General features: G+C 39.9%; 1 protein-coding gene across 1 annotated transcript; it reads left to right on the top strand.

The window, feature by feature from the left end:
- Nucleotides 1-35: 35 nt before the first annotated feature.
- Nucleotides 36-14,769, top strand: SRD5A1 (steroid 5 alpha-reductase 1; the record flags this gene model as incomplete). Its single annotated transcript, XM_080609682.1, has 5 exons — nucleotides 36-352; nucleotides 2,319-2,485; nucleotides 9,461-9,562; nucleotides 11,108-11,258; nucleotides 14,703-14,769. 5 exons carry the CDS (start codon nucleotides 36-38, stop codon nucleotides 14,767-14,769), a joined length of 804 nt encoding a protein of 267 aa, XP_080465808.1.
- Nucleotides 14,770-22,697: the final 7,928 nt, after the last annotated feature.

Raw genomic sequence — 22,697 nt, 5'->3', positions numbered from 1 at the left:
GAGGCGCCCGGGCGCCTTTGAGTGTGTGGTGTGCGATGGGTGTCAGTGACGTTTGCTGGTTGTGGCGGCGGGTGTCGGGCCCGGAGGAGCAGCGGCTGCTCGAGCTCCTCTCCTACGGGCTGGTGGCGCTGGGCGCCGGCTCCGCGGTGCTGCTCTGTTTCATACACATGCCCTATGGGCGTTACTCCTCGCGGCGCTTCGGCTGGCTACTGCCCGCCCGCCCCGCATGGGTTCTGCAGGAACTGCCCTCTCTCCTCGTCCCGATCGGGCTCGCTGCCTGCGGCGGGGCGGTCTCCGCCGCCTGGCCCAATCGCATCCTGCTGGGCTGTTTCATCGTGCACTACGTACAGAGGTGCGGCGGGGTCTGCGATGGAGCGCTCGGGTGGGGTGGGGGGCGCTCCCTTCGGCCTCCCCTGGAAAACGGGGAGGACGGGGAGTGGTGACAGGTGAGCGGGTGCCGTACTGCGGCAGTTTAGTGTCAGTCCCGACAGAAACACCTGACTGCTGCTCTCCGGCTACAGGGACTAAAATTCTGTCGTTGGTTAATTATTGTTAATTCTTGCTATTCGCTGTAACAATCGCTAATGTCTTTTTTGCACCTGTGTTAAGATGCTCTAGGTTTTTACATGAGCTGAGCAAGTAATTGTGCCGGTGCCGTGCTCGCCGCTTTGCCCTGCTGTGCGGGGTGCGGTGGAGTGCTCGGGCGTCTTTCAGAATAGAGTATTTGGTGGTGTAAGAGCACAGTGTTCCAACACGGGAAAATCAGCTCTGGATGCTGATACAATTTTACTATGGGGAAACGGTTGTGATTTTCCAATTGCAGTGTTCACTTCGGAAGTTTGACTCAATGATTCTTGTGGGACCCTCCCAGCTCAGGACATTCAAGGATTAGTTAAAGCACTAGCAGAGCTGGGGCTGAGTGCCCCATGTTACCGTGCAGTCGGTGGTATTTGGATATTCTGTAAACTACTTGAGAGAAAGCAGCCTGACTAGAGCTTAGGCAAGATTTTGCTGTTCCCATCAAGTCATGGTAGGTACTGGTAATACTCCACAAGTGATATTGTTACCATGCTAATATGGCAGGGAAAGATTTGTCAGGCTAATTGTGAGTGTGGTATATGAGTTGATATCAGCTACATGCAGTGTTTATTGCGATAGGCTGTTGGTTTTGACCAAAAGTATTCCATATCCTGGTGGTAGAGAGGGATGCAATGTACAGTTGGCCTGGTGGCTGACTGGCTTTGCAAACCCAGGACTGCGTCTTTACTCCCTCTTTTCCAGCCTTAAGAATAAAGAGATTGGTGTTGACATGTTAACTCATCCTCTGTGTCTGGGAAAATCTGGAAACAAAAAGTCAAAGCTTGCACAGAAAGCTGACCTGTACCGCAGTGTCTATTTTTCCAGTTGCTTACTGCTATCTCTGAACAGAGGGACTGTTCTGTAGGTGAATGTAGACTGTTGCGTGTTTGTTGCAACCTAGCGGTCTTTAAATAATCATATTAATGATTTTTGTTACGCTTTCTTGAAAGCTGTCACGGTTTTGCTTCCTCTGAAGCAGTAATCCTTGGATAGCTGGAAAAACACGCAAAGAATGCTCAGGCTTCAGTAATCCTGTTCCTGTATCATTACAGATTGCAATTAAATTGATAGGTGATGGGAAGTTGGCTAGCCATGAGAGACAAAGCACAGAAACCCTCACCTGCTTTTCTTGTTTGGAGCCTGTTTGCTCATGTAATTGCCAGGAAAAGCAATCAAGATTCCTTTCCAAAATGAGATAGCAGCTGTGGATTTGTCACCTGCCTTTATCAGGTGTCATAGGGTAGACCAAGATTATCAAGGCAAAAGAATTAATATTTTCAGGTAACTTTAAGAATAAGGAGGAAACCGGGCTCAGTTAGGTTAATTTCACAGGGATTGACTTTCCCCCTGGAAGTGCTGGTGGATTTGATGTAGGGATTGTGAGACCTGGCTCACTTCAGAAAGCTTAATGATACGCGTGAACACTTGGGAAGAAAGGTGGACAAAAATATGCCATGTTTAAAACATCAGTTGCCTTTACTCCTATGGTCAAAGTAATTGCCTTGCATACAAGGTTCAACAATTCTGTTGTAAGGACTGAGAGGACTGATCTTGTAATTCTGATGAGGCAACAAAATTATTTAGGTGTCAAAGCAAGTGTAACTCCTTCTGAACTGGGATTAGAGACTGCTGAGAATTTCAAAAGCAGGATAATATGGGCTATGGATTACAGTTCTGTACATCAAAAATATCTTTTCTGTTTGTTAATGCAACAGTTTTTCTTTCCTTGGCTGTTATAGGGCACTCATATTTCCTCTTCTGATACGGGAAGGAAAACCAACACCATTTTTCACTTTTGTGCTGGCACTTCTGTTCTGTGTTTACAATGGATACTTGCAAGGCCGAAGCTTAAGCAACTATGCAAAATACCCTTCAGGCTGGTTAAAAGATCCACGTTTTATTACAGGTGATGTAAAACACATTATGAGAATATTAGTTGTAGTTTTCCTTTGTCTTCAAGGCTTTTTATTTTTCATTATAATTTTATAGTGTCTTCAATCCCATTTTATAACTTTTCTCATAGTTAATTCTTTTGTTTGCTGTAGCTGGAAGCCTTTTAACCTTTTTTGTTTTAGAATTGTGAACTGACACTTCTTCCCACAATGTCAGTCTTAGCTGAGCTGACTGTCATATTTATTCTTTAACATCAAAGTAAATATGGGTCATGTGGTTGGGTTTTTTTGTTGTTTTGTTTTTTGAATATAAGAACTTGAGGCCTGAAACGAAACCATCAATATGCAGGTTTAGAACAAACAAAGCAGACTTTACACATAACATGTAGATTAAACTGAAATCCCTTGTTTCTCAATGTCGTGGGTACTAAAGGTTTGTATGTGGCCAAACAGAAGTGAATGAATTCATGGGGTACAAATCCAGTAAGGGCAGCTGCTAAATACCAAGATAACATTTCTAATGCCCGAAGTCCTCGCTGCTAGGGTATTTAGGTGTGCATGCACATGCATGCACCAGCCCACACACCCCTGTAATAGGAGTGGGCTTTGCCGGACAACATAACTGGTCCTTCAAGAAGGGTTTGGAGGGTGGATCACTGACTCCTATCAGGAAATGAGGTTGCATTTATACTTGAAGCCGTGCATATGATTAAAAGGCTATGATGTCTAGTGGCACCAGGAAGATCTTTTTGATCTGAGTATAAACCAGAATATTTTTCCTTGTCATTCAAAGGCATAATACTGGGCTGTGTGGATCCTTGATCTGACCCAGGACCACTCTTGTTATTCTAGAGTCAGAGCAAATCAGTGTTTTTCCCAAATTTCTCAAGACTTTTAGAATAAGAAGCTTTTACCTTTACTGCAGTGTTACTGTGGATGACAATAGGCTGCTGTGTTAAATGTTGTCATGACTATAAGATTGACAAAATGTAAATCAAAATAGATTCCCTTGTCAGGATTAGGAGGTGGTACTGCTTGTGTTCTAAAAATGGAGAAATTGAGGCACAAAGGAATTACTTCAGTGGGTGGTAGGCACTTGATGTGCTTGAAATTCTCGTGGTATTTTTGAAATTCCAGTCTTCTTGTTGTTGTCGGATCCAAGTTTAACAACAAAAAAAGTGATTAAAAGATTGGTGGATCAAAACTGTTGAAGACTGATGCACCATAGATTTGTTTCCGGTGCCCTAGTTTAGTACCTTCATCGAAAGATACCTCAATATAGTGCTGTTAAATCATGAGTCAGGAGCCATAAAACAATTCATCCTTACTGTAAGATCTTAAAAACTTAAGGTCGTAAGACTGCTGCTCAGGTTTCATTGGTTTGGTTTTTGTATCAAGGATTTCTGAAAGACGTACATGTATAAATAATAATAGCTGGAGTCATCTGCCTTCTGTTGTGAATACTTCTGTGTATGAATTAGTTTAGTTTGGGTTTGTTTGCTGTTTTTTAACTTGGGTTTTTTTCCCCCCAAATAATATCAGTTCGGAATATATGCTTATGTGTATTTCCAGTAATGCTAATTGTAAGCAAAGTGTTGCTTTCATGACTATTTTGAGTCAAAATATTGCTTTAAAAAGTTATCCTGAAAACTATGAAAGTGAACATTCCTGTTAATGGTATTAATGGTACTATTATGGGTACTATTAATTATTATATTACTAATTAATGCTGTTATCAGTTCTATTAATAGTACTATTAGTAATGCTGCTGTTAATGGTAGCAACCGTTTTGGATGTCACTTGTTGACTTTTCTGAATGTTATTACAGTAAATCTTTAGTTTGGCATGGCTATGAAACAGCCAAGCTGAAGATGTCTTGTTTCTTCTTGTACTAGAATATCTTTTGGGTTTTTCTTTTTGTTTTGTAGTGCACATCAAGATAATTGGAACACAGAGGATATTTATAATTATTTGGTATTCATCTCAGCTAGGTATCACCAAATGTGCAGTTTATGCTTGTAGCTTTGTTCAACTCCAATGCAGCAGTGCTGTATTGTACGCTGGATACTCCCTGAACAACAGGATTATTATGTTCTGGTTCTTAAACATCTGGCAGAAAAAAATGAGTAAAAGATTATAAAATAACAATTGCAAGAAGGCATATTTGCTGAGGGTTAACGAGGTATTTCTGAAGTCCATATGAAGTTACTGAGTAGAAGAGAAATGGGAGAGTGTCTACAAGTAGCAGCCAAACAAGGTTCAGTAGTTGGAAGCTGAAGTTAGATAAATTTGCAGTGAAGGCAAAAATTTGGGGAAGTGAGGCTGATTGACCATCATGGTGGGAGGTTTCAAACAGCTGATGTATTCTCTCTGAAGCCTTAATATACAGATTGACTGTTTTCAGATGTTTAGGAGTTAATTCTGAGAAAGAAATAGCTTATCCCTACACCAGCAATTGTTTTGGAGCAGCATACAGTTTTGATGTGGTTAGCTCAGTTTCTCTGGACTGCATGTAGGTTTAGGTCAGAGCAGTGAACTTCAAATGCAGTGCAACACTTGATAAAACCATGAGCTTGCAAATAGGTGTGGGAGCAGCTTCATAATTTTTTTAGCATGTACCTTACATGCGTGCCAGTAGAAAGCCTGTGAACTTAACCAAAAGAACCCATGATACTCTGAAGTGGTGAGTGCTGTAAACAGGGATATATATGCATCTGCATGTTTCCCCCTTGTGTTCTTCCCTAATCTGTCTGCACTTCTAGTTGGAAGCTCTTTTCTTCCTTTGCTTGCTTTAGCTTCATCAAACCCTTTGTAGTATGCCAGTCTGCCATATGTCTTGTCTTACTACTTTAAATCCCCCTTCAACCACTTCCTTTCATGTTGATGGCTAACCCTTCTGTTCATCAAAACACTTTTTTTTGCAGCAGCTATGTGGAGAAGAGCAGTACCTATAACTCAGAAGGCACAGGTGACAGAACATCAGCACTTAATCTGTTGTGTGAGGCTTTTTATCTGGCTGTCAGGCAACCAAGCACGTGTGCCACCTCAGCCGTCTATACAGAATAGATGTGAGGAGAGCATGGGTGTTTTCCATACCTGCATATGGTCTTGTGACCGACGGATGAGGGTTAGTCAGTATATCTCCTAATATCTATTGGCATCTGGATGCTCCAGATGATTTTGTGCCTTCTTGGAGAGACTAACCACAGAGATGAGATGAGGCACTTGTTCACCCTAAGTGTCTACAAGGCACTTCTGACACCTGTAGAAATTGGTCTCCTGGTGTTTTTTATACATCATCTTGCGCTGCATCTTCCTGAAACCCAGAGTGCGGAGGTGAACCAGCTGGCAGTTATCATGCTGTCACTCTGAAATAGTCTGAAGAAGGGGAGGTAATCTTGCATGAGATTCTATATAGGTACGGGTGAAGAGGGCACTGGTGCAACAATGCATATATGCTCTTCTTTGGCACTACATTGTTTGGTAATATACACCTAGTTGTTCTTATGCAAGGGTTCTCCTAATATGAAGCCAGGCCTTAACCTCCAGGTTTACCCAGATGGAGAAAAGCCTCTTGAGTTGAATAGATGACCTCACAAGACTATTATGTATATATACACCACTAGTATGGTGTATCCTGTGGTTCTGAGAATCTACTGGGATATGCTGTGGCTTCCTTGCTGTTTACATGTCCACATTTCCCTGTGGTGGAAGCCAAGTCAAGTAGATTGTGGTGCATAACCAGCTCTTGGCTTTGTAGAGTGCAGTCCTAGGACTTAGTCATGGTGAGAATCTGAGGATTAGGACAGTGAATCAAGCACAGATTCAAATAATCATTAGGGTTAGAAAGGACCTCTAGAGATCATCCAGTCAAGTCCCCCTGCCAAGGCAAGGCCACCCAGAGCAGTTACACAGGAATATGTCCAGGCAGGTTTTGAATGTCTATAGAGAGGGAGATTGCACAACCTCTCTGGGCAGCCTGTTCCAGTGCTCTGTGACCCTCAATGTAATGAAGTTCTTCCTCATGTTGTGGTGAAACTTCTTGTGTTTTAGTTTATGGCCATTGCTCCTTGTCCTGTCGCTGGGCACCACTGAAAAGAGTCTGGCACCAACGTCCTGGCACCCACCTTTGAGATTCTTACATGCATTAATGAGATTCCCTCTTGGTCTTCTGTAGACTAAACAGGCCCAGCTCCTGCAGTCCCTCCTCATGAGAGATGCTCCAGACCATGATCATCCATGTGGCCCTCCTCTGGACCTTCTCCAGTAGCTCCTTGTCTACAGAGGAGCCCAGAACTGGACACAGTACTCCAGATGTATTCCCAGGTCCTTCTCAGCTGAACTCTAGTAGGTCAGAAAAGCTGGAACACAGCCTTGTACTAGCTACTAGGAAAAAAAAAAATAACTGTTGCAGCTGAAACCAGGACAGTCTCCACCCTTTATTCTATGCCATTTACATCATGCTCAGGTCCCACACTTTCCAATATACCATCTTGTTTTCTGTCTGTCTCTCTCTCTCTCTCTATATATATATATTATCTCTGTATATACACACAGATGTCACTCCTTAGTCAATGGACAATCCCTATGAAGTTTGTTGAGTTCATTCAGCTCATGATGTTGGGTTTCATCTGTCGTAACAGTCCTTCAGGGCAGGAGAATGGTGTTGGATTGTTGCCTGCTGACGTTAGTTGTGATTTCATCACCACTGAGCTTATCTGATTTCATCAAAGTTCATCTGTTGTTGGGGTGATGATTGAAATGAAGTCATGTTCAGTCAGTGGTGATCTGTGGACAGTACTGGGAGACTCCCACTGCTGCTACCACTGCTGGCTTTCCACAACTTTATTCTCTGTCCATTGAGTATAGGTGCAGGAAACACAGTTATGCGCAGTACTTCAGCAGAGGGAAACTGGATCTTAAAATCAAAGAGGAGTGCTGTTAAAATAGCTTACCTTCATTGGCTTGCTGTCCAGGAAGAAAGATTTGGTTTCCTTTTGATGTGGTATTTTTCAACTAAGAGGGGTAAAAATGCACAAAATCGAACTAATCTTCTATAGTAAATGGACACTCTTAAAACAAGCTCCAGTCTTTTTGCATTGTCTGAAAACTTCTTATAGTAATTTGCAAACAGATATGAATACCGAATATGCAGTTAATGTTCTCAGAAATTATGGTGGCATTTCAGAGTAGAAATGTATGGGTAGAGACAATGACTTGCTTATTTAGTTGTATGAGTAACATCCCTTGTTTTCCAAGGTAGTCTCGATCTCCTCTGGCAATTAGCAAATTGATACATAATTACTAATGCTAAGAGAAGCAAAATATTTTTGTTGCTGGATGCACTGGGGAGTCAATATTCTCTGTTGGGATAGAGATCTGTTCTGAGGGAAAAAAGTTCACATTATCTTTTTTTCTAAAAGTGGAATTCAACAGCATTTGAATTATTCATCCTGTGGTTTGTTTTTTTTTTTAATGTTGTTATATGAATTGATCTGTAAATACCTTATGTTGATCTAATTAATCTGTAATCTATCTCATGATGATGTCATTACATTGAATATATAGCTGAAAGGATTATGGTAAAATTTCACTGCAAAAGACTTCACATACAGCAGCTACACACCTTGATTGCTAATGGAAACTTACTGCACTGTGCTGTATGAGCAGAAGGTTAAGAAACGCTCTTGTCCACATGACTAAATATTGCAATTAGTTTTGTAATGTAAGCAGATTGTAACAAGCTAATCAAGCAACTTTCTTTATATAGGTAAATATGGAAAGAGCTTTCGTGCAGAAGCCTTCATTTCTCTGCAGAGTAGACATTTCCTCCTGATCCCTGTGAAAGCAGGCAGCTAGATGCCTTAGGTAAATGGCATCCCGCAGGGGAGTGTGAGAATAAGCTGCCTGTTGAACAACATGTTTGAGGGGCAAGGTTCACTTATATCTGTAGCTTCACTTTGAAATGTAGCCTAAGTCTTGGTGAAGTACGCTCTGACAACCTGCTGGCCTTGCAAAATGGCCCTTTACATCCTGATATCCACTTAGTATCCTTGCTGAGATGGTCGTACTGCTGGATTGCTCTCTATTGAAAGAGAACCATCTGAAAGACTTGCATTATGGGTGCAAAAAGGCAAAGCTGTCCTAGTCTAGCATGTAGAGGACTTTGTCCTAGAAGCACATCACTGGCATATTCTTGATAATACAAATCAATAACTTTGGAGGAAGATTCAAAGCAATACAACAGATCTACCCTCAAAACCTGAATTCTGTCTGCTCCTAGTAACAAGGAATGCTGCCTTCAAAGGAAGATAACATACGTAACGTAGCCAAAGACTCAAAATGGAAGGGTGAAAATACCAAATTTCAATCCTAAATTTCTTTTGATTTATCCCATGCAATCATGGCAACGAAACATAAGGGTGCAGAATGCAACAATAATCTTAGTTTCTGTGAAAGCCTGGTGTAAATGGTTAACGCATTTTGTTGAACGATGTAAATAGTGCCCGAATTCTTTCACAATTTCATTATCTCTCTTATTGCACAGAAGCCTGCTGTGGAAACTCTGGTGTGATGTCAGTAAAAAAGAAAGGATTAAAAAGTGGGACAATGGGACTAAGATGTATCCCTCTGGCAGGAATAAGAATGGCTGTTACTTTCAGTGTTTGAAATGTTAAAATATTTTTCTGTATGGAAGTCAGTGAAATATATAAATTTATGCATGTGTACATATATACAGATGTAATAAGAATGAACTTTATACTTACAGTGCTATTCCTTTCTAGAGACCTGTTGATCACTGTGAGGTCTGCTGAAGAGCTCAGTGTGGGAGCGGGATTGTGTAGGATGTCAACAGAATTGCTTATACTGCTTACGTTATTACTGCTTTGAGATAATATGCCTAATAAGTGATACACGACTGTAGTTTGTTTTCTGAACATACTTTGACTCAGTGTATTAAAGTTAATACTTTAAATATTTCTCTTCAGGTTTTATGGGGTGGTTGATTGGCATGGCAATCAATATTCATTCTGATCATATTCTCAGAAATTTGAGAAAACCAGGGGAAACTGGCTACAAGATACCAAGAGGTGAGTAAATGTGTTAGAAATCTATATAGCTAAAGAAGCATCTCCCATACGAGGAGAGGTGGAGAGAGCTGGGACTGTTTGTTCAGCCTGGGTAATTGAGGGCTCAACAGAATCTTACTGATGTGTAATACATGAAGGGAGGGAATGAAGAAGAGGGAGTTGGGTTCTTCTCATACCTTTCATGAGAATAGGTAGGTGGACGGAGAAAGACCTTAGATACGGTCTTAGGTAATCAGAGAGCAATGACTACTGTGATAAGGGAGACACAGGGAAAAGGGGACAGATATCCAGAGGAAATTAAGCATTATAAATTCTGTTCTTTGTGGGGAAAAATGAAGGCTATGAAAAATGAAGGCTATGAAAGGACTTTTTATGGAGCCTAGCGAAGTGTTAAAGTTTATTGACACTTTTGGAAACATTAGACTCTTCCAGGTATATTACAATGTATATTACACTCGGTGAGAGAAGAAAAATAGTGGTTACCTCTGAATTCTGATATTTCTAAGTGTTTCCCTTAAGTTGTTGCTCTCTTGGTTTTTAATGACACTTTTAAAACTAAAACTGGAATAACTATATATACATATAAGGCAATAGCTTGTTATTTTTCACCAAGGCAACTTATTAATAGAAGTAAATAGAAGTGCCCATGTGAAACTAAGTGTACTGTATTACAGTGTACAAAATAAGTCCTGAAGGAAATAACATGTTATTTGATGTACAATCAGGATGAGTTGGTCTTTTTGATATTGCTTATCCAGTTCAAATCCTAGAATTCTGCTTCTCTTTTATCAGAGGCAAAGGAATTATAATTAAAGCAAGGTCAAAACATGTCCTTTATTACACTTGGCAAATAGTTGTTTGTTTAGTCCCACTGATAAAGCACGTACTGAAATGTTAATCAATTTGTACACTAACTTTGGAACTAGGGTGAAAGTTCTTTTATAAAATTCCCAGCAGGTGAGAACTGATTGTTTATGTGTAATTGGCTATAAAACACATTTAGTGCAGACTGGTAATTACTGCTTTCACTGAGTGCCAGGGCTGAAGCAGTAGACCGGACAGGGGGTGGTCTACTGCAACACATTTTAAGCTAGAGGATAAATTTGGAACTTTAATTCATAATAATGTTCATAGTTAATTTCTGAACTACTGAAAGAAATTAAACATTGTATGCTAACTAACCCTATGGGTATTTTTTTTGACTCATAAAGGGGAGCATGTTTTCCATTTTTACATATTATAAGAAAAATTTAGTTTGTGATCAGAAAAACAGTCTGATATAATTTTAAAGTAATTATTTAGAAAGACATGAACTCACTTATGATATTGATAAATCTGCCTTTCTTTCATGATTTAAAGAAGAAAAAAATAGAACTGGAGAAGGTCAGTCTAGGAATAAGGTCTGAAGTGATCATTGTACAGCTTGAAATGAATACCACTGCCTTTAAAAATTATATAGAGACACTGGTGATATAGATCTTATTGAGCTCTTATTATAGCTCTAAAACCTCAATAAGTTTTAAACTAACTCTGTCCTGCTTTCAGGAGGAATGTTTGAGTATGTCAGTGGAGCCAACTTTTTTGGAGAGATCCTGGAATGGTTTGGGTTTGCCCTTGCCTGCTGCACCATTGAAAGCCTTGCATTTGCGTTGTGCACACTTTTCATCTTGGGTTCAAGGGCAAAACAACACCACCAGTAAGTGTTTGGGGTTTATAGTTTATGTTGTCTCTATGCCATTCTTAATTTCCATTTCACAAATTAACACCTCATTCCAGAGGGATGTTGCAGAGCAAGTCCTATGAAAGACTGCTACTGTGGTGGAGAGTACAATAGAGAACACTGAGTAGTATTAAGCGCTGCTGAATTTCAACAGGATAGCACTGAGCATAAGCACAATGAGGTGGCCAAAATAATGCTTAAATGAATACAGTTCATCCTGGATCTGTAAAGATTATAGATGAGTTTGCGGAAAATTGTATTAATTGTTCATCTGCTATACTTTCCCTTGCAATTCAAATTTATTGCTATAATATTAAAATCTTGAAAATCACTCTGAAGTATTCTGTCTCAGGCACATTTTGTAGTCAAGTCTGTATCATTGTCTATAATCAACTGTACAGACCATATGAAGACATTTCTGGTAAGTGATATTTAATGAAGTTTCTGCTTTGTAAATAAACAATCTGACTGCTAATGTGACTTTCCTGCTAACAGAAGGATCATAGTTTGAGAAGACTTGTTTCTTGAAAGGGGTGGTGCTTAGGGACATGGTTTAGTGGTGGACTTGGCAGTGCTAGGTTAATGGTTGGACTCAATGATCTTAAAGGTCTTTCCAACCTAAATGATGCCATGCTATGACTCCCTTTAAGGAATAGCATTTTTAAAGGAATTTGAACACCTTAATCTTGTTTTGGTTATTTTCTGCTTCCTGCTTTGATTCTCGTGCTGAAACGTAGTGGCATGAGAGGAAATAAACGTGAATTTATGGAGGAAATAGGTTGGGAAGAAAAAAAAAAAAGCCAAAACATTGCTAAGTCTGTCAGGGCAGCCATGGCTATGTCTAGTGGGGTCTTGAAAAACTCCAGAAACAGATGTTCTCTTGCAGATTATATGTAGATCTGTATTATCTTCCCAGTGAACAAGCAACCTGCAACTTCCAAGCGTATTGCCTGTGACCATCTCTCCTTGTTTTACGACCTGCTATTTCTGTGGAATCACAAAGTATCTTAGGTGGGAGGAGCATCCAAAGGTTGTCCAGTCATCTGGTGTAACCTGTTCCAACCAGAGCTAACTGCAAGACTATACATAGTTGCCCAGAGACTTGTCCAGTTGAGTTCTGAGTGCCTCCAAGAGTGGAGGCTTAAGCACACCTCTGGCGAAGCACTGGAACAGGATTTTCTCCATTCTCATTAGGAAAAGGGTTTATTCCTTGCATCTAGTTGGAATTTTCCATGCTGCAACTTTTAGCCCCTGCCATTGGCAATTTGCTGTGTGCTTAAAAGGGAGGATATGGCTATGCCTTCTCTCTGATATAGTGGTAGGTAGCAGAAGACTGTAATTACCTGTTAACTTCATTTCCAGGCTGAACAAGCCTAGTTCCCTGAACCTCTCCTTTTATGTGTTCCAGCGATGTAGTCAACTTAATGGCCATCTGCCGGATTCTTATCTGGTTTGTGGACATCTCTCTAGCACAGGAAGCCAAAAACTGGAGGCAGTAATGCAGATGCAGGCTCTTAACTGCTGAATAGTGGAGAATAAGCACTTGGTGGCTCTATACTTTGTTAAAGCAGGACAGTATGCAGTTAGCCTTCATCATTGCAGGAATCTGTACTGACTTGTGTTCAACTTGCACACCAGGATGTCCATACCCTTCATGCAGAGCTGCTGTCTAGCCAGTCTCTGGCCTGTACTTTTGCATGGGGCAATTGCATTCCAGCTGCCAAGTTTGCATTTCATTCATAGTTTTGCTTCATTGTCTTTAACTCCCCTTCCAATACTTGTAGGCAGCAATAACAGTGACTCTTAGTCTCTTCCTCACCAGACAAAGCAATGCCAGGTTCCTCAGCCTCTCGTTGTATATTATGTTCTATCTTATGCCTTGTGTCCTGGGTTCAGCAGCAGCAGTCACTTTTCCTCCTTCTTAGTAGCTGGTGCAGCGCTGTGGTTTTGACTTTCGGCCTGGGAATAATACTGATAAAGCCGATGTTTTCAGTTGCTGGTCAGAATGTTTAGTCTGACCAAGGACTTTGTGAGACTCATGCTCTGCCAGGGAGGACGAGAAGCCGGGAGGAAGCAGGGACAGGACACCTGACCCAAACTAGCCAAAGAGGTATTCCATACCACAGCACGTCATGCCCAGGATGTAGAACTGAGAGTCCCCGGAAGGGCTGGAGGACTGTGGGGTGGGGGAGTTATCGGTTGGCGGGTGGTGAGGTGTTGTTTTCTCTTCCCTTGTTATTTCCTTTATCATTATTATTATTGGTGGTACCAGTAGTGGTTTGTGTTATACCTTAGTTATTAAACTGTTCTTATCTCAACCCGTGGGAGTTGCATTCTTTCGATTCTCCTCCCTGTCCCTCCAGGAGCAGGGGGGAAGAAAGAGTTGGGGGGGGGAAGTAGACTGCATGGTTCTAATTTATGGCCTGGGCTTAAACCACGACAGCCTTGACAGACCTCTTTTCAAAGCTCTTGATATACAGAGCATTGTGAAAAGGTAAATGTTGTTACAGGAAGTAATTGGCACTAAAGGAGAAATGCATAAATGGAAGAGGGGTACAGAAAGAAAAAAAGAAAAACCTACTAAAAATAGCAAATCCATGTAAGTCAAGAAATATTTTGATGTAACCTGTTTAGTTTGAAAGACTTGAATTACTGAAAAGGATAGATGGTTTAATGCTGGTATTCCACAGCTGCAGGTTATCATGCATTGCATGCTGCTTACTTCAGCTTTGATCTTGCAGTTAGCTATTGATAACGAGTACCTGCATCTCTGAGGAGCCCAGATGAAATTAATTTTTTTCTTTTGTAATCTTAGAGAAGCAGAGGAATAAATACTTGAAAATGGGAGTAAATGTGTTTGTGTTATAAGGTCTAGATTTGAAAATGGCAATGGTGTTTGAGGGGGATTAGCAGTAAGGGTAGTATAATGTTTGTCACATTCAGTTTGATTATCCATATCCTGACTGGAGCTGATGATGATCCACAAGAGGACTGTCATTCCATTATATGAAGTATTCCTTGCTTCCACATGAAGTCATACAATTTGACATGTTATCCCCTTGAATGCTTTGGATTCTTCTTTCGCTCTACTTCTAAAATGCAAATATTCAGGATGCACAACAACATATATTTTGCAACAGCAGGCTATTCCTTCCTTTCCTGGCTGCTCTCACCACATCTGTTGATTTGATTCCCCATTGCTGGCAGCAGTAACTTTGTTTCCTTATAGCTGGTGGTTAGATGTCATAGGGTGAAAATGGGAAAACAGTTTTCTATCCAGAGTAAGTTCTAAAGGCTCCTTTTGTTTGTTTGTAGTTTTAGAATATATGGATTAAATTAAACACATTGTAAAATTACATAATTTTCTTGATAGCATTTTGAAGAGTCAGTATTCATGAGATTCCTGTCTTTCTTTTTCAGGTGGTACCTTGAGAAATTTGAAGACTACCCAAAGAATAGAAAAATTGTGATCCCATTTGTGTATTGAGCTGTCTTTTAACACTGGTTTGTGAAATGGATGCTTTCTGTAACAGCTAATGCTTTACAGGTGGTACTCTGATCATCACTGTGACAAAGGCCTTGCATCAGCACTACTTAGTTACTGCTTTTCCTTTTCATGAAAACCTGGAATCTGATGGATGTGGTGAATAGGAACAGAAACACTTTTTCAACAGTGGAGCACCATCATAAGTACATTGGGCAATGTGTCTGAGTTCACATTATGGAAAATACTGTATGGGACTTCCGGTGCTTCCTTTTCTTTCTATGCAGGCTTCTGCTGTTTCCACTCAATATAGCCACTGTTCTGAGGATTATGCTGTTAGTCCAGTCACCCTCACTACAGTCTGGATGGTGTGTTACTTGCCAGCAGACACAAATGGGGTCAGTTTTCTCCCTATGCTTTCCTAATCCTTTCTTCCACCAACCTGCGTTTCCAGGAGAACTGATGATGCAGACGAAGGACATTAGATGAATATAGTTGCTGTTAGATGAAAGACAGTGTTCTTCCTCCTCTGCATAGGTAAGACTTAACACCATTTACATAAACAGTTGCATGCTACCTTTCCCAGATAATAATAGATTGCCATCTACCTCGCGATTTGGTAACTATCTCAATATTAATCTGTTTTCTCACTCCAGACTATTTTTTGGAAGACATTCTGTGTTTTGGGATACTTAGGCCAGTACAGCACTGTGAACAATTGTGTAGTGTTTTCTAACTTACTTTATAAAAAAAAAAACTTGGATTTTACAAGAACTCCTTACTATGCTGTTTTAAAAAATTCAAGTGTCTTCCTGTTCCTGTTGATAACACCAGATGATTTTATAGTCAAAAAATCTGGAGTCTTCTAGTGCTGCTCGTTTTTATTAATGTCAGTTCTCAGACACCTACATTTTTCTCCTGAAGGACTCCAGAAGGGTTTCAGAAACATGAAAATCAGTATACCTGGGATTCAATCAAGTTTAAGGCATATCTGCATTGTTTGCATGCTTGTGATGCTAAAGAATTTTTCAGAATTGCTGAAAAAGAAAATTCTAAGAAATTCTACAGAAAACTTCAAAAACCTGAAACAAACCACAAACCAAAACCAGCCAAACAAAAACACCACAGAGTCAACAAACCCAAACCAAACAACCAACAAACAAACAATAATTAAAAAAACCAAAACCACAAAACCCAAACCGAAAAGCCAACAAACAAAACTTCCCACAAAACCCAAAACCTGCTGCTGATATGCTTAGAAATCAATGGAAATCAAACTTTTGCCAAGTATTTTCTGATCTGTTTACACTTGATATGTTGGGTTATGTTCTTCTAAACAAATTGGTAATACAAGTTTGCCAGGTGTTGAGTTTTCCAGTTTGGCATTGCAGTAAGCTTTGTCTCAAAATTCTGTGTTTGCTGTTGAGTTACACTGCTGTAGTAACCAGAGTAATGCCTATGATGAACTTTACCTTTAAAGAAATTTATATAAGAGTTTGAAAAAGGTACATTCAGGAAATGGGCAGTGAAAAAGGACTTTGTGACCCAAGCTTCTGCCATATTTATACAGTACTTGCTGCACTGAAGTCCTAGCTATCATTAAGGATTTATTCAGTGGTGTAGCAAAAAGTTCTATTGTTATAGACTGAAATAGTCAAAGGAAGGATGAGAGGGAAACTGTCAATCCTGCAGTGATAACTTATCTAGACTTAAACCCTTGGACTGCTCCTCATAGCATTGACAAGGATGACTGATCCTGCTGTTGGCTAATATCCAAAACGTCCAGTTCCAGGAGCACGTAGTAGTATCTATTCCTTTAATACTAGTGTCATTACTCAATTTTCAGGTTGTTTAATAATTTCTTTAGTGTTTATATATTTCATTAGTGTTTTACAGGAAGTTTGAGGCTTCCCTTGTTTTTGTTATCACACCATAATTTGATATTTGATCCTAGTTGTTCTGATGATCATGAAGTACCCTAGGGAGAGGAGGGTGAGGAGGATGACTTATTCTTCGGTATATTAAAAGTACTAAAGTGGAGTTAATGGACAAAATAAGTTCACTAGGATCACTTAAAGCATGTTCTGAAGATAATTTTAGAAACCTAGTTTTGAATATTAAGATATTTCTAAACCATATCACATCCCTGTGGCAGTTTTTCTAAATCCTGGTATCTAAATCATCCAGCTATCAAAATCTGGTTTAGGGGAAGAATATAGGATTCAAAGAGCACTGTCTATTCTTCATAGTTTAAATACTTGCATAGTTTATGGTAAACTAATATATCTTTAGGGATATTTGTTATAAAAAAATAAAGTCACTAATGGGATAAGCAGCCAGTCAAAAAAAAAATCTGGCTGCAGCACTTTAGTCTCTAATCCACCTCTTTTGGGTTTTTTTTGGCCTTTATGAAAAGGCAGATATTATTTTAATAGTAAACAGTGAGAGAAACTGCTTAGTGTTAATTATGTATCCTCATATTTAAGAGCTGTGGCTTTCTGTAATTGGTAGCCTTTATCATAGTTTACACATTTGTACTGATGCCTCAGTTTTGCTGTGGTGCTGTGCTGCTAAATACTTATCTTGACTAAAAATTCATCTCATTTGCTCACATAATGTTAATTTATGGTACACCTATAGCAGGATGGGGATATGATGCTTGACAGCTGATCTGTGTCTTTTCTCTTTTTATGAAAAAGAAAAGCTAAGGTCTGTGGGATGTTAATGTCAATGTGTTTAGAAATTTGGGTTAATTGGATATTTAAAAAAATAAAGACAGTTTTGTTCTTTGTGTGTTTATATTTTATATTCTCATTATACTGCTGGAACCTTTCTTGAGTATTGTGCAGAATTTGAGGCAGTTCATTAGAGGAATGGCTGAGGGAACTGGGTTTTTTTTTTTAGCCTGGAGAAAAAGATGCTAAGGGGAAACCTTGCCACTCTACAACTGCCTAAAAGGAGGATGGTGCAAGGTGGGTGTCAGTCTCTTCTCTCAAACAACAGGAGGTTAGATTGGATAGGAGGAAAAATTTCTTCACCAACAGAGCTGTCCAGAACTGGAACAGGTTGCCTAGGGAAGCACCCAGGTGGAATCACCATCCCTGAAGGTATTTAAAAAGAGGCATGTAGGTGTGGCATTTAGAGTTACGATTTAGTGATGCACTTGCCTGTGCCAGGTTAATGGTTGAACTTGATGATCTTATGAGTCTTTTCTAACCTAAATGATTCTAACATTCTTGCATTTCAAGACCAAGGTACATTGGTGAAAAGCATACAACCAACTTGGTCAAATGCTAGAACCGCCTTTTGTTTAAACAATATCCCGTTTATTTCTCACACTTCACTCATGCTGCCTTCCCCTTTCATCAGCTTACAGATTTTCTCTGTCTGAAAATATCTGATACTGAAAAATATTTTCTTGAAAATACATAGTGGGAAATTGAACTCTGTTCTGCCTGTTCCAGAAGGAGAAAACATGTATGCTTGCTACTGGGTATAATATCTGTAGTATTATTATATTAGTAGTATATATATCTGTAGTATTTTTAACATGTTAATTTTTAACAGAGACATTTGCCTCTTTCCCCAAAATCCTTACTAATAAATTAATGGTTTGCAGGATCTTGCTTGAGTACTTTTTTTTCCTGCTAGTAATCCTTGCTGCAATTTGTGAAGGTTGACCAAGGGTTTTGTACCATTGATTTCATTATCTCAAATGAGGTCTTGATGACTGCAATAGTAAGGTTGTATTAGAGTAACATAGACGGATATGGGAACTTGACAAGATGTACTCAAAAAAATAAATCATTAAAAGTCACAGGATTATTTTTTTTTTTTTTTTTGTCTAGTGATACATTCTGAATTACAAGAAAACCAAGTATGTAGCTGAGATTCTCTACACTTGCGGTTAGAGCAGAATTAACAGAAGCAGAGGTTACTTGTTTGGGTTTCTCTTCTGTTGATAGGTCATGGTGCACTTTTCATTTGGGACAACTGTAGTGCCTGCTGTTTCAACTCTTTAGTGTGATTCAGCTAGCTTGCTGTCTTTCTGGGGAATTAAAATAGGCAAAGCAGGCAAGAGCTACTGAGTGCCTAACACAGTTTTTACAGCCTGTTTGGGGAGAAGAAACACCTCTAGCAAACACATGCTTGTTAATTTAGTATGAGAATATCCCAGCTTGTTCTATGCTGTTAAGTTTTACCAATAAGTTGCACTTGTTGGGCAGTCTTTCGTACCTATGTCAGTCAGTTTTGTGAGGAAAACAGACCTGTGGGTACAGTTGCACCACTTCTTGCAGTGATGCAATGTGTTTATCAGCATGTATGTGCCCACACTAAAACAGATGTGAAATGGTGGAAATTCCTATTGCAAGGCAACTGAAGGAATGAGGGTAAAACAAGGTTTGAATTTGCGAGAGTTGCACAAATGCAACTTGCTGTTGAGCTTCTAAATAAAACATGTTTTGCACATCCCATGCCTTGTTTACCATGTTTGCTTTGAAAGCAAAACCAATACATTATCTCTTGTTTTGTACAAGTGGATGGTGGGAGCAATAGGTAATTTGTTCATGGAGATGAAAAAATACGTGTATCACAATTGATACAACATTTGGTATAATGTCTTTCTGGAGATTGCCAATGTGCTAGCAAGAGCCTCGCAGTGATGATGTTTGTCCCTGCTCTACCTGTCCATCTTCTGAGGGGACACAGGTGGCTGGATCTGAAGAGGGAGCACTAATGAAGCCATGTGTTCTAGCTGCTCTGAGAGGGAGGGCTCTCCTTCTCTTGCACTATTTGAAAGGGACAAACAGTAAAGAAAGAGCTGTGTGATCATATCCATGAACGGTTCTTTTTTTTTTTTTTTTTTTTTTCCCTGTTACTGATGAGTCCACTTTCTAGTAAAACTAGATATAAAAAAGTCAAGTTCCATTCAAAACCTGGCATACCTGTGATCTGTGATTCAGTTCTCAATTTGTTACTTCCTTTGCCCATCCGTGTCTGGTGTTCTTATTAGAATACCAGGTAGCTATTCCTGGTGGAAAAAATTCTTCCTCCAGTTTCTCTTCCCTTTGTAACATAGTTGCTGCAACTCCCTACTTCGGTGATTTGCTGGTTTTTTAAGTCGTGATTAGAAGTACCTATTTTCCCTTCTGGTGAGTTGACCCTGGCTGGACAGCAGGTGCACACCAAAGCTGCTCTATCACTGCACTTGTCAAGTGGATGGGGAGAGAAAATATAACAAAAGGCTTGTGGGTTGAGATAAGGACAGCAACACCAATTACTGCCATGGGCAAATCAGACTTGATTTGGGAAAATTAATGTATTACTGATCAAACTAAAGCAGGATAATGAGGAATAAAACCAAATCTTAAAACACTTTCCCACCATTCCTCCCTTCCTCCCAGGCTCAACTTTACTTCTGATTTTCAATACCTCCTCCCCTCCAGCAGCACAGAGGAAGGGGGAATGGAGCTGTGATCAGTTCATCACATGTTCATCTGCTGCTCCTTCCTCCTGAGGTGAGGACTCCTCACATTCTTCCCCTGCTCCAGCCTGGGGTCCCTCTCATAGAGGACAGTCCTCCATGAACTTCTCCAATGTGAGTCCTTCCCATGAGCTGCAGTTCTTCATGAACTGCTCCAGCGTGGGTCCCTTTCATGGGTGCAGCCCTTCAGGAACAGACTGCTGCAGCGTGGGTCCCTTCCATCTTGGAGCCAACTGGTATTGGCTCTATTGGACATGGGGAAAACTTTTGGCAGCCTCTCACAGAAACTACTGCTGTAGCCCCACCTCTACTAAAACCTTGCCAATACAAAGCTTTATTTTATAAAACTACAAAGTAAAACAATTACATAGCACTTGCAGGCAAAAGTCTTTTGTCAGTTGCTTTAAGTGAACTGACAACTGAAACTCTGAAACTGTCATGCAATGTTTTGAAAGGTAGACATTTCAATTCTCAGTGGATAATATGTAATTACTAGTGTAATTACTACTTTTCAAAGGGTTACTAGCAAAGGTCCATAAAAGTGAAGCAATTGTATTTTGTTTCCTAATTCTTCATACTAGATGAATTGCCATTGCAACAGCTTTTAATTTCAATTCAAAGTAGACATAACAGGCTACAAGAAGTTACAATTGCCTTTGTAACCCCAAATGCTACTTTTGTAACACATTTCTTCCCTGAATTAATTTCTTTTTAGCAAAATATATTTCCCTTAGTGATCTGAAATGGTGATGTAAATACAAAATCTGCTCTACAGCCATTAGCACAAATGGTTCACACATGGAATTTTAACTTCTCTATCCACTTCCCATAAGTGAAGTACTCATGTAAGAATAACTATGATGCCGACTGGCCCATATATGTGCAGGCTGAGCAAAGGGGCCTTCCAAGAATCAATAGAAAACAAAGTGAGACTGTGGCCAGCTAGGAAAAGCAAGCTACTGTAAGTCTGACTTTGTATTAGTATGTCATTACTATTCTCATTAGTCTGACAGTATTAGTCCCTATCTGGGAAATAAGTGTGGAGAAAAGATTGCTTACAGAAGCACAGTGTTTCTTTGTTGGGTTTTTTTCTTCTTTATGTTTTTCCAAAAAATATCAAGATTCTTTAACATAGAATTGTTTGTGTTTGTGCTGGTGAATTTTAGGCAAAATACTGTTTGCAGGAGGAGCAGAAAGGGAAATGCTGGTTCTGACCAGAAGCAGAGTTTCGTCCTACATTTATTAGTGATTTGCAACTAAAATATGTTCTCAAGTACAAGAGCATAGCATCAGATGTAGGCAAAACTACAAAATTCAAAGTACCGCTCTACTGTTTATAGAGATTGTTTTCCGTAACACCGTATTTATCAGCCTAAGGAAGTACATCTCCATGGGCATTTTGAATTGCGGCCTTTGAATGTGCTTTCATTTTAAGTAAACCAGTTTTCCTAAAGGCTCTCCAGAAAGCATTTGGAATGGGTATTAGTGAAGTCTCCAAGCAATTTTGGTCTGTGGGAACAAGGTCTCTTACCTCTGTTAACCTCTGTATAAATTCCTTCAGAGAAACGTACTGTCTTTTTCTACTTTCTGCTCCAACAGCAAGGCCAGCTGTTTGGCAGCAAGGCTGGGCACTCAGCCAGAGCACTACTTGATCTAGAAAAGGTTTTCTCTTTCCTAACGTATACTGTAAATATTTTGTTCTAGCAGATCTGATTTGAAACTTTCCTGGGTGATTGATAAGATCTGCCCTTTGACATCACAGGCCATTTCTTCTTCCTTGTGGGTAACTGCAGATGTAATTTATGTGGGACCAAAACGTCTTGTCCATAATTCTTGCTGGGTTCCACATGGCCAAAAAGAGAGAGTTCAAAATGAATGAGAAAGTTTGAATCAGGTCCAGCAAAGAATTATGCCGTGCAATACAAATGTCAGGAAACTGTTCTTAGCAGCTGTGCAGAAAGCTGATGCAGAGCTGTCTACCCCATAAATGGCACTATCAAGGTCAAACTACTTCCACCCGGTCTCCTAGCCTTATGCCAGAGCCATTACTAGTAATGACAGATGGTTTCCAGGACAGCACCAGGCAATAGCATCCTCATGGCTAGGCTAAGTATCTCATTATGCACCATAACCTGTCCTCAACAAGAAACATATTACACTCAAGGCAGGGGAAAGATTTCCGTTGTCACAAAGATGCAGAAACCGGAAAACAGCAGGAAGAAATACAGGGCAAAAGGTGAAAAAGGCAGCTTCCACATCTTCAGGACAACAGTTTTAGACAGATCCTTGTAGTTTTTACTTTCTGTTCCCAACAGACATAGGCCAAAGGAAGACTCATCCAAGAGTCAGCCATAGATACATACACTGCCACTCCTGAAGCACCCCACTAGGTAGTACGGGGTATAGACTGGTGCTGTATTGTTCTTACAGGTAAGTTAAGGAAGGG

The sequence above is a fragment of the Psittacula echo genome (assembly GCF_963264785.1).
Source record: "Psittacula echo genome assembly, chromosome: 2".
NCBI lineage: Eukaryota > Metazoa > Chordata > Aves > Psittaciformes > Psittacidae > Psittacula > Psittacula echo.
This window is presented reverse-complemented; position numbering and strand designations above follow the sequence as displayed.